The sequence below is a fragment of the Scyliorhinus canicula genome, chromosome 12, assembly GCF_902713615.1.
Source record: "Scyliorhinus canicula chromosome 12, sScyCan1.1, whole genome shotgun sequence".
NCBI classification, from domain to species: domain Eukaryota; kingdom Metazoa; phylum Chordata; class Chondrichthyes; order Carcharhiniformes; family Scyliorhinidae; genus Scyliorhinus; species Scyliorhinus canicula.
This window is the reverse complement of record NC_052157.1, coordinates 122,166,599-122,178,944: the sequence shown is the minus strand read 5'-3', so window position 1 is coordinate 122,178,944 and position 12,346 is coordinate 122,166,599. Positions and strand designations below refer to the sequence as shown.

Sequence of the window (12,346 nt, the reverse complement as noted above, 5' to 3'; positions counted from 1 at the left end):
GTTCAATTCCCGTGCCAGCCTCCCCGAACAGGTGCCAGAATGTGGTGACTAGGGCTTTTTCACAGTAACTTCATTTGAAGCCTACTTTATTTCATTTTCATTTTTTTGGGGGACCACACCACTCCTACATGGCTATATCAGAAGAGATCTATATTTATTTCTTTCATTTCAGACATAACATCTGAGCTTTCTTCTGAGAATATTCATCTTATATATTACTGTAGAGAAATGGTAGTAACTTGCATAAAATCAGTATATTATAAAGGAAGTGGCCATTTGTGGAGTGAAGGAGCAATTGCAGAACAGCATTCTTTCCAGGATGTTATGAGTAATGCCATGGAGACCTTGGGCATTGTCATTTATGCCTTCTGCTGCAGTGAACTTGTCATAACCCCCACGAGGACCATGGGGAAACCATCATTGATCTCCCTGTGGGACTTGTGGAATACAAGCTTCCCAGGTAGGCAATGGAGGCCAACCACCTGAGGCTCGTTTTGTGCTAACATAAAAGCAAGGCCTGGTGTGGTTAGTCCTCCAGCTAGGATTGTACTGGGAGTGATGTGCTGCGCTATGTAGACCTTTGTGAATAGTGCAAATAAATTGATATTCGTTTACCGCCAACCTCCTCGGAGTCATTAAACTGGCGATGAGCGTTAAAGGAACCTCCAGAATTGCATGGTGATTCAGCTAGCCGCCAGAAGTTTGCTATTTGGAGACATCACGTCGTACCAGTTAAGATGCCGTAATTCAGAAAGTTGGAAGCCTTAGATGCAGCTCTGTAAGATTGGAACCAGTATGTGGAGCGCATGAGGTACTTTTTCCAGGCGAACACAATTTTTGGGGAAGGCCGACAAAACGTTCTTCTCCTGACTGCCTGCAGGGCCCAGACGGCTGGGATCGTAAAGCGTTTGACTTCTCCGGCTGTACCAGACTCCAAATCCTTTGATGAGCAGGCCGCTTTGGTTTCGGAACACTGGTCACTTTGGTTTCGGAACACTATCACCCCATGCCTTCTGTAATTATGCAACGGTATCTTTCTAATACGGCGGTGCGCTCTCCTGGTGAATCAGTCATGGACCTCTTGCCCCGTCTACGGCATCTGGCTGAACACTGCAAGTTCAGGCCGTCCCTCTCTGAGATGCTGAGGGACCAGCTCGTGTGTGGTACTAATAATGCAGCCACACAGAGAAAGAAATTGGTGGAAACCACTCAAGATTTGAAATGGGCCATTGAGCTTTCCCTCTCTCGTGAATACGCAAAGAAAGGTCTACAGGAGTTTCAGGTTTCCATGGACTATGGCGTCCATAGTTTGGGCTGCTCACAATTTTGAGCTTCCTCTAGATCATGGGAGGGTGCTTGTCCGGCCAGACTTCCTTCGAAAGGTCAGCCCCCGAGGTAATTCCGTAGTAGAGTTCGGATCTCAGACGCGGCCGCTACCTGGTGAGATACTTCGCCCAAGGATGAAGGTGACAGCCAGCCACAGTGTCAACTGTGTGATCGAAGGGCTCATGAGGGTCAGTCACCTTGTTCAGTGCAGGGAATACTGTCTGTGACAACCACTGCGGTCATCATGAAACAGGGTCTTGCACGTGGATGCCCCAGATGAGGGCAACAGTTTAATGCAATTAAACTGTGTCCCAGCTCCAAGAGTTGTATCAATCCATATCGCCTTGTAGGTCAATAATCATCCAGTACTGAATAAAACAGACACTGAGACCGCCATCTCCATTGTCGACCTCAGTACATTACAGCAACTTCGTACAGTGATCATGCCAATAGCTTTGCATGACACCAAACCGAGGTTGGCAACCTACACATGGGAGCCTTTAAAGATTATGGGGATCACAGTCGGTCTGCCAACCTTTGGTTGTGGTGTGGGGACTCGGTCCAGACTGGTTGGGATGAGACTGATTAAGAGTCCTCTGTTTCGACTGGAAACTATTCTTCCGCATGGCATCAAGAATCTCTATGATCGAGGTGTTCCAGGAGGGTCTTGGCAGGATAAAGTTGGCCAAGGCTCATATCTATGTAGATCCTGTTGCTCAGCCCCAATACTTCAGGGTGATACCTGTTCTTTAGGCACTACTTCTGAAATTCAATATGGAACTGTGGTGCCTAAGGATCTCGTGGTCATTCGCCCTGTTCAGTTTGCGGAATGGGCCATGCCTGTGGTGCCGGTGGTGAAGCCCAATGAAATCGTCTGGCTCTGTGTGCTTTCAAGCTCACCGTGAAAAGAGCTTCACATCTGGACCGGTATCCAATACCCCGGTCAAGGATTTGTACACAAAACTGGCTGGGGCATGTTCCTTCACAAAGCTGGAAATAAGCCATGCTTACTTGCAGGTAGAGTTCAACGTGGAGTCCAGAACGTTTGCAACCAACCCATTCGGGGTTTCCTCTGCCTCAGTGATTTTTCAGTGGGCGATGGAGAATATCTTACAGGGCCTATCGAAGGCGGCCGTCTATTTGGATGACATGGTTATTCTGGAGTCTTCAGAGATAGAACATATTGCAAACCTACAGGAAGTGCTCTGCAGTTTTTCCAATGTGGGGGCCAGACTGAAGTGCAGTAAGTGTGTCTTCCATGCCAGAGCAGTAACCTATCTCGGTTACAGGGTGCATAAGGATGGTCTGCACCCGGTGGAAGATAAGGCTCGTGCTAAAAAGGAAGTCCCAATTACAAAGAACATCGCCGAACTCTGGTCATTTTTGGGTCTGGTCAACTACTATGGGATGCTCATTGGTCACTCTGCTAGCTCCATTCCATCTGTTGAGAAAGGACTTGGAGTAGTTGGGGCCTCACGGTAGCATGGTGGTTAGCATCAATGCTTCACAGCTCCAGGGTCCCAGGTTCGATTCCCGGCTGGGTCACTGTCTGTGTGGAGTCTGCACGTCCTCCCTGTGTGTGCGTGGGTTTCCTCCGGGTGCTCCGGTTTCCTCCCACAGTCCAAAGATGTGCGGGTTAGGTGGATTGGCCATGCTAAATTGCCCGTAGTAGAACATAGAACATAGAACAGTACAGCACAGAACAGGCCCTTCGGCCCTCGATGTTGTGCCGAGCAATGATCACCCCACTTAAACCCACGTAACCCGTATACCCGTAACCCAACAATCCCCCCATTAACCTTACACTACGGGGGGATTGTTGGGTTACGGGTATACGGGTTACGTGGGTTTAAGTAGGGTGATCATTGCTCGGCACAACATCGAGGGCCGAAGGGCCTGTTCTGTGCTGTACTGTTCTATGTTCTATGTTCTAGTGCTGGGCGCTTCTCAAGGCAAGGCTTTTATTGCCATGAAGAAGTATCTGTGTTCGAAACAGCTTCATACTCATTATGATCTGGCGAGACCTCTAATTTTAACATGTGATGCTACCCCCTACAGCATTGGGACAGTGCTGGCCCATGGCTGGGACAACGACATGGAACACCCAATTGCGTTCGCTTCAAGGACCCTGGCAGACACAGAGCGGCGTTATGCATAGATAGAGAAGGGCTTGGCTGTGATTTTCAGAATAAAGAAGTTCCATCAATACCTTTATGGGCGACATTGTTTTATTATAGCAGACCACAAGATGCTGCTTGGCCTCTTCAGGGAGGATGAAGGCATTCTGCCAATAGCACCGGCTAGGATCCAGCATTGAGCGCTCCTATTCGCTGCGTACGAATGTTCCTTCCAGTACCATCAGGGTGTGAACATGACCATCAGCCATCTGCTGTTGCCCATGAACCCCATCAGTGGCGGAAGAGGTGATTGCGACATTTAATTGCATGGACATCTTGCCGGCGACAGCTGTTCAGGTGTGCGCCTGACCTGGCACACACAACAGCAGGACCCAGAATTGGTGAAGCTACGCCTCATGCTGTTCAGCTGCGGGAAAAAGGAGGCCCTTCCAGTGACCCTTCGATCTTTCACCCAGAAGCTCTCCGAACTCAGTTTGGAGGATAGCGTTATATTATCGGGAGCTTGTGTAGCCTCTCCCCAGAGGATCAGGAAGCCCTGCTACAGGACCTGCACTGTGGTCATCCAGGGGCATCAAAAGTGAAAATGTTGGCCCGCAGTTATGTCTCGTAGCTTGGTATTGATGGAAACGTCGAGGGGGTTGTGCAAAGCTGCCCGGCGTGCCAGGAATTTCAGAAACTCCCGCCGCCAACATCCCTTCACCCTTGGGAATAACCGGGACGCCCATGGGTTTCCTCCATGCGGATTTTGCAGGACCATTCATGGGGTCCATGTTCCTTGAGATCGTGGGCGCCCACTCACATGGTTGGAGGTATGCAGGATGACCTCCATGACATCCAGGGCCATTATTGAAAAGCTCCGGGGTTCATTTAGCACCAGTGAGATCCTGGAGATCCTTGTGACAATAATGGGATGCCGTTTACTTGCAAGGAATTTGTCGTATTTATGCGACGGAAAGGCATTCAGCATATTTGAACCGTCCATGTTATCTCTCCTCCAGAGCAGAAAGTGCGGTCCAGACCTTCAAAAAGGACTTAAAAAGCAATCAAGGGGTCCATGGACATGCTGTTGACATGGCTCCTTTTTAGTTATCGCACAACGATGCATGTGATGACAGGAGTCAGTCCTGTGGAGCTATTGATGGTCTGAAACTCTGGACCCGTCTTAGTCTGACCTTTCCGAGTCTCGGCAACAAAGTAGAGTGGCAATAGGGGATGCAGAAGAGGCAACACAGTCTGAGGGCAGCGGAGTGGGTGTTTCAGGTCGGGGATGTCGTCTATGCTCGTAATTTTGGTGATGGAGCATTTGGACACCTGGGTGTGATACTGGAACGTATAATATTTACCAGAAGAAACAGATTTATCACTTTACCAGGGGAAATGTTTTTTTCAATGACATGCCTGGTAACCAATTGGAAAGAACACAGAGCTTTAATGATTTACAGGCTTCCCAAGGGAGATGGTGCCATAAATAATAATAATATTCTTTATTGTCACAAGTAGGCTTACCTTAACACTGCAATGAAGTTACGTGAAAAGCCCCTTATCGCCACATTCGGCGCCTCTTCAGGTACACAGAGGGAGAAGTCAAAAGGTCCAATTCACCCAACAGCACGTCTTTCGGGACTTGTGGGAGGAAACCGAAGCACCTGGAGGAAACCCAGGCAGACACAGGGAGAACGTGCAGACTCCACACAGACAGTGACGCAAGCCGTGAATCGAACCTGGGACCCTGGAGCTGTGAAGCAATAGTGCTATCCACTGTGCTACCGTGCCACCCAAATGAACCCATGTGGCTAACATAGCTCCCAGTCACAACCCTAATGTGTATAATAATAGGAATGGATTGTACCCTTTCAATGTGTTTCTGAGCACCAAAATATTATCTTACAAAATCAATTTCTATTCTCCTGGATGCACCAGCAATTGCCACTAAGATACTAGTCTAGAGGCCCTGGGCAGGATCTGGGGACCTGGGTTTGAATCCCGCTATGGCAGATGGTGAAGTTTGATTTCAATTAAAAATCTAGAATTAAAAGTCCATGACTATGAAACTATTGTTGATTTTCGTAAAAGCCCATCTGGTTCACTAATGTCCTTTAGGGAAGGAAATTTGCCATCCTTACCTTGTCTAGCCGAGGTGTGACTCCAGATCCACAGCAATGTGGTTGACTCTCAAATGCCCCCGTGAAATGGAGGAACTTAGGATTGGGCAATAAATTCTGGCCCAGATAGCAACGCTCACATTGCGTAAATTAATTTTTAAAGATGTTTTTATTCTTCAATAATTCACAGTTCTTGCATTTTTATGGTGCAAAGAAATTGAATAGATTACTCTGACTAGGGTGACCCTTTGCCCTCACACTTGTTGACTATAATTAGAAATTCCAACACAGCAGCTTGATGCACATATAGTGTGACCCAGCTACCATCCAATTACCCGGGAGTACAAAACTGAGGTGCTCAAACATGGAACATTTTAATGCACATGCACACTTGGAATGGGAAGGACCAATAACGCATGAGAGACCCATAAGTAAGTACAGCACATATGTCAGTGGCTTTTAAACTGAATAACACAATTATCATTTTACTTCCAGATTTTACATCAAATTAACATCAGCGGGGGTAATGACCACTCACATTACAAGACTTCAACTCTAGTATTTAAAGGGGCATTCCAAGCATCCAAATTGAATGAGCCTGGTGTTGGGATGGAGAGCCACAGACTTGCTAGTGTGGAGTCAAGATGGGCAAAGGCTGCACCATGCATCAACAACATTTCCCTGCCTGTGCTGTTGGGTGCTGTAAGAGCCAGGAGGGACATACTGTTCCCTCCAGGTGAGAGGAAGAAGTTAGCAGGTGACACAAAGAAGCAGTGGTTATAGGTTATCCAGGAGATTAGCAAATGGAGAGTGGTGCCAAGTTCCTGGATTCAATGCAGAAAGCAGTTTTATAACCTAAACAGAACCTGCTTCTTCTCCTGCTCCTCCTCAGGATCATCTGATGAGGTTCATGCTTTGTGTCCTGTTCCTCCTGCAGGTCTAAAATTCACTGTGACATATTGCAATGTAGAATACTGTACACCACAATAATTTTGGAGATCATGAAGGAAGCCTCAAGATTTATCAAGGCACTGCAGTTAACCTTTAACCTGGTAATCATATGGCATTCATTCTATTTTTCCTGAGCCTCATCCCTCGGATTTCTGAGAGATGTCATCAGTAGTGTTTTAAACAGGAATCACATCTTCAAGCAGCCAACTGGTACTCTGCTTCATGCTGCGAAGAAATCAAGGTGGATGGACTGCTACAGGACAAAAGCATAAAACTCCTGGGTATCTTGATCTTGTGCACATCTGATCAATATCTTCTTGTGCTTGCACACCAGCTGCCGATTGATGGACTGAAAATGATTGCAATTGAGGAACACTTGATCTGTAGGTACTTTAATTGCCACATTCATTCAGTCAGTTACACCTCAAACCTAAGGGAAGCCAGCCTGAGCCACAAATCCAAGCACCTTGCATTAGACCTCGCATACCAGAAACAGACTCCTGCAAGCATCATCTTTCTGCCGATTCACTTTCTGCTGTAGAGTTTCAGATTCATGAGCAGCACACTTTTCTGCTCCTGCAGTTGGTCATCTTGATCTTCATCTGCGGATTGAAATAACGCAGTCTAAATATAACACATGCTGATCTTATAGAATAGAGCTCCAAAGAGCAGAACAAGCCTTCGCATCTCCAAAGTGTAGATGTCTATAAAATAATCTCTCAGCGCAAGAACTGTAAACAAACAGATAGGAAAGCAGCTATAAGTGCAGATTACTTATTGGCATATTTCCCTGTCTTGTTTTCAGCCTCTTCAATTGCTGTCATGGAAACCCGAGAAACCCATGGAGCCAAAATTAAACCAGATAACCACTGTCAATATTGCTTTAATTGGTGGATAAGATCAAATCTGTGCAGTCTGATGCATCAAGTTGTGCATGGTGGTGCACGGTTAATTAAAGGGACGAGGAGGCCCACTGAATATTCCCATCCTCAGTGATGGCAGAACACAAATGCAAAACACAAGGCTGTTCAAAGCCTGGCTAGATGCTCAAGTGGCTTGTCACCATCCAGGACAAGAACCCCACCTGATTGGTACACTATCCACCATCTTAAACGTTCAATTCCTGCACCACCAGTACATCATCATACCATCTCCAAGATGCACTGTAGCAATCCACAAGGCTTCTTCAATAGTAACTTCCAAACCTGAAAATTCTTCCACCGAGAAGGCACGAGTACCAAGCACATGGAATACCACATTCCCCTCCAAATCACTCATGATCCTAGCTTGGAAATCCATAATTGTTGCAGGGTAAAACTCTTGAGACTTCATATTTAGCAACACCATGAGAATAAATCACTACACAGACAGCAGCAATTCAAGGCTGGTGCTCATCACCACTTTCTCAAGAGCAATTAGAAATGTGAAATAAAGGCTGGCCTTGCCAGTAATATCTATATCTCATGAATGAATAAAAAACCCTCAGTCGACAATCTGCCTCTCCTAAGTGGATTGCATGCACACACACACATGAATGTTGCACGCACGGACACACACACATTCAGAAGTTGGAGGATTGAAGACAGCTTCCAAATTCACTTATAATTTTTCCAGATTCAACTTGCCAAAAGCATGCCATCCCACACATTCATAAAAGGTGTACATTAAAATAAATCTGATGTCTTATGTCCTGCAGCAACTTGTATATAGTTTTTCCCTTGTCTTTATTTGTTCAAAAAGTTGAACTTCGATTGCAATACCAGTATTTCTATATTTCAGTATAATACCTATCTCTAATTGCCCTTGAGAAGGTGGTGGTGAGGTGCTGCCTTAAACCATTGCAGTCCATTTTGTGTCGCTACATCCACAGTGCTGCTTGGGAGAGCATTCCATGATTTTAACCCAATAACAGTGAAGGACCAATGATATATTTCCAAGTCAGGATCGTTTGTGATTTGGAGGAGAATTTTCTAGGTGGTCCTGTTCCAATTCTCAGTAAAATAGATTCAGAGGCCAGCTGGAAAATGTTTCTTCCTCTCTCAGCCTATCTACATGCCTCGCTTTCAAATAGCGCTTCATTTGATGCCATTTCCTCAAGCCAGTTAAGACACTGTTTTGGGGTGCGAGTAGCTAAGAGTATGAAGAAATGCCTATGATTTGCAAAGTTGTTGAGGCACAGTGCCCTGAAATTTCATGTGGGACAAACCAATAGAAAGACAAAAGAGCAGCCTGTCAAGGGCAGCACAGTGGCGCAGTGGTTTAGCCCTGCTGCCTCACGGCGCCGAGGTCCCAGGTTTGATCCCGGCTCTGGGTCACTGTCCATGTGGAGTTTTCACATTCTCCCCCTATTTGCGTGGGTTTCGCCCCCACATCCCAAAGATGTGCAGGCTAGGTGAAAAATCGCTTATTGTCACAAGTAGGCTTCAAATGAAGTTACTGTGAAAAGCCCCAAGGTCGATTGGCTACATTAAATTGCCTCTTAATTGGAAAAAATGAATTGGGTATTCTAAATTTATTTTAAAAAAAGAGCAGCCTGTCAACCTCCTTTGAAGAATTATAGGAACCAAAGACATTTTCTCCATAATACTTCAGCAAATGTAGCCCAGGAAAGGGGGAAGACAAGGAATATGGGAAAGATCTCCAAAATGAGATTGGTAGGTTGGTGCTAGCAATCTGCCTCCAAATTCAACCATTTCAATATATTTTACTGTTTCACAATGAACAGAACAAGAATCATTGCTTCATTGCTTTGTGTGCTATGATGATCAAGGCTGGTGAGATCATACATGACTTGGTACTTTCCCAGTAGCTAAGTAGTGTTGGTGTGCAAACAGAACACCATTGTAGGAATGTTATTAGTAGAAACTCAAAAGGCATTCCAAATGGTATAACTGTAATACCCCTACTCTAGAACATACGCTTTTCCAAGAGGATTGCTTATCTAGTCATTATGCTGACACTACTCAGTTGGAGCAGAACTAAGTGCCCTTCTGCAGTTGTGTCCTGCTTCTGTGACAAGGAGGCCATCCAGCCCATCGAGTCTGCACCAGTGTAAAGGGCACCTCCACCCTATCCCCGTAACCCAGTAACCCTACCTAACCATTTTGGGCATCATGGGCAATTTAGCATGGACAATCCACCTAACCTGCACATCTTTGGACTCTGGTAGAAAACTGGAGCACCTGGGGCAGCACGGTGGCACAGTGGATAGCATTGCTGCCTACGGCGCTGAGGACCCGGGTTCGAATCCCGCCCTGGGTCACTGTCCGTGTGGAGTTTGCACATTCTCCCCGTGTCTGCGTGGGTTTCGCCCCCACAACCCAAAAAGATGTGCAGGTTAGGTGAATTGGCCATGCTAAATTGCCCCTTAATTGGAAAAAATAATTGGGTACTCTAAATTTAAAAAAAAACAACAAAAAAAAAGAAAATTAAAAAAAAAAGAAAACTGGAGCACCTGGAGGGAACCCAAGCAGACACAGGGAGAATGTTCAGACTCCACACAGATAGTGACCCAAGCTGGGAATCGAACCTGGGTCCCTGGAGCTCTGAAGCAACAATGCTAATCACTGTGCTACCATGCTGTTAGGAACAAAATAGATTGGCACTTCTGAATGGGAAAAAAATCCATGGACAATACAATTCCTACGTTTTTTATGTTACATGTGTTACCTTCATCCCCTAGATATTACTATGCTGCCTATTTACAAAGTTGGTGTTGGTTACTGTATACTGAAACCCCCAAATGTATATAGTATTGAGAGCTGCATTGAAGTTTTCAGTTGAACTTTTGAATTTTCTGCTGATTCTTGAATATTAATGCAAATTGGAGTCTTTCAAAATTAATTATAGAGTCTATAGCATAAAACAATCAATGAACACTTATATACTGGGGAACATTTGGTAAAGTAGATTACTGTTGAGTATTGTAATTATGTGATGCTTTCTAAATTAAGATTTTATTCTTGCAGACAGTACAGAGCACTGACTATCAGACTGGCTCCTTGGACTCTATCCAGACCACTGATCGATCAAGAACCATTATTTCAGCACTACTTTCTGATTTCGATATACCTAAAGATACAATTGCAGCTAATACTACTTCCTCTACCCCTATCAAATCAAGGCAACGACAAAGCAGTGGCCAGCAGACCAAGTCTCCAGGTAAGAAATTTTGATACTAGAAGCTATGCACAAATGCGTCTAATTTCTGAATTTTAACATCTAAAATGTTTAATTTAAAAAAGGCCGCAAAACAGCAAAGGTTGTGTTACTTTTCATGAAGTTCTTGTTATATTAGTTTCAGGATTAAATATAGGGAGAGGAGATAATCGGATAATTTTTAAGATTATAAAACTTTTCAGATGGTTACAACACTCCGCTGTTTTTCTCTTTGATGAAGTCCTAGGTATTGCAACACTGACCTGCATGACTTAATCATTCTGTGTGTGGAGTTTCCTTATGATCTATACTCAACTTCCTTTTCTTTTCCTTAGCCTAAATCACAATCATAGTTTTCCAAAAAAAAGTACAAAATATTGTCACATTGTCAGAGGAAATTCAGTGTGACTTTGATAAGGCAGGCTTAATTTATATTACACACATCAGGATTTTGCCTTACCATCAAATTTCTATAGGATGAACATAAGATTCCTTCCAATGTCTCAACAGATTCCTGTGTATCCAAAATAGCTACAACTACACAGTGAAGGTCATAAAGCATTGGTAAGCCGAAGGATTTGGCTACCTATTTAGTTCCCTCCGCTAAATGATTTGTCACCTCCTGGAATCAGGAAGAAATTTGGGCATGAAATATATATTTGCTAATAATCAGGCTTGACTTGTAAGTTGTATGGTTCATATATGAAGCATTTTAAAAGGCAATGTTCAAGCAAAGCTAAAATAACTATGATAGAGTATACCAATACGTGGGGGGAGGTAAGAACCGGAGTCAGAATAGCTCTTTGGCAACAATAACACTGAAGCAAGCTAAGTAGTTGAGAACAAGTCAGCTCAACACCTTCTGAGTCGTGACAAAACTCAGTCCCGGTAGTCCCCGAGGACCATAGGCTGCTCTCCATTTTGAAAGAGAGCTGATTGGTGATGATTTAACCTGAGGATCACCACACTACAGACGATGGGCCAAGTTGAGAATGTAGGGCCTTCATCGATAACCTTAGCAGGTACAGGAATTGAACCCGAACTGTTGGCATCACTCCACATCACAAATCAACCGTCCAGCCAACGGAGCGAACAATGAAATGGTCAAATCTATTACGAAATAAGTTAAAAGTAAAATATGTGTCTTTTATGATGGGAGGTTGATCTATAATACCAATTTCATACTTAGGCAATAGATTGAGCACACCCCCAGCCCTAGCTCATTTCTTCAAATAACTGGAATATGCAATATCGTTGACTGCTCTGATCCCTGTTGGTGTTATTACTGGACAAGTCAGATTCTTTTTTTAAAAATGTTTTTATTGAATTTTTTTCATTTTATACACTACATTCAGCAAGGGTATATGCGTCGGAATGACTGCCACTCATGGGCACGGCTTCGGCTCCACCCTTACCCCCACAACCTTGGACGTTGCCTTGATGAAGGCTGTCCAAAACCCAACAAGTCTGAGGCATGCCCAGAACATGTAGGTGTGGATTGCTGCACCTCCCTGGCACTGTTCGCATTTGTGCTCCACCTCCGAGAAGAACCTGCTCATTCAGATTCTTGTCAGGTGCACCACTTTCAGCTGAATGAGGCTTAGCCTTGCGCATGAGGTGGTGAAGTTGGAACTGCTCAGTGCTTCGCTCCAGAGTCCCCATCCTATTTCC

The 12,346-nt window shown here is 44.8% G+C and overlaps 1 protein-coding gene across 1 annotated transcript in view; it reads left to right on the top strand.

Moving 5' to 3' along the window:
* hsf5 (heat shock transcription factor family member 5) overlaps positions 1–12,346 on the top strand; it is a 141,060-nt gene that overhangs the window by 97,052 nt on the left and 31,662 nt on the right. The window contains 1 exon segment of the mRNA XM_038813971.1: positions 10,486–10,678. Coding sequence (XP_038669899.1) covers positions 10,486–10,678 — 193 coding nt within the window.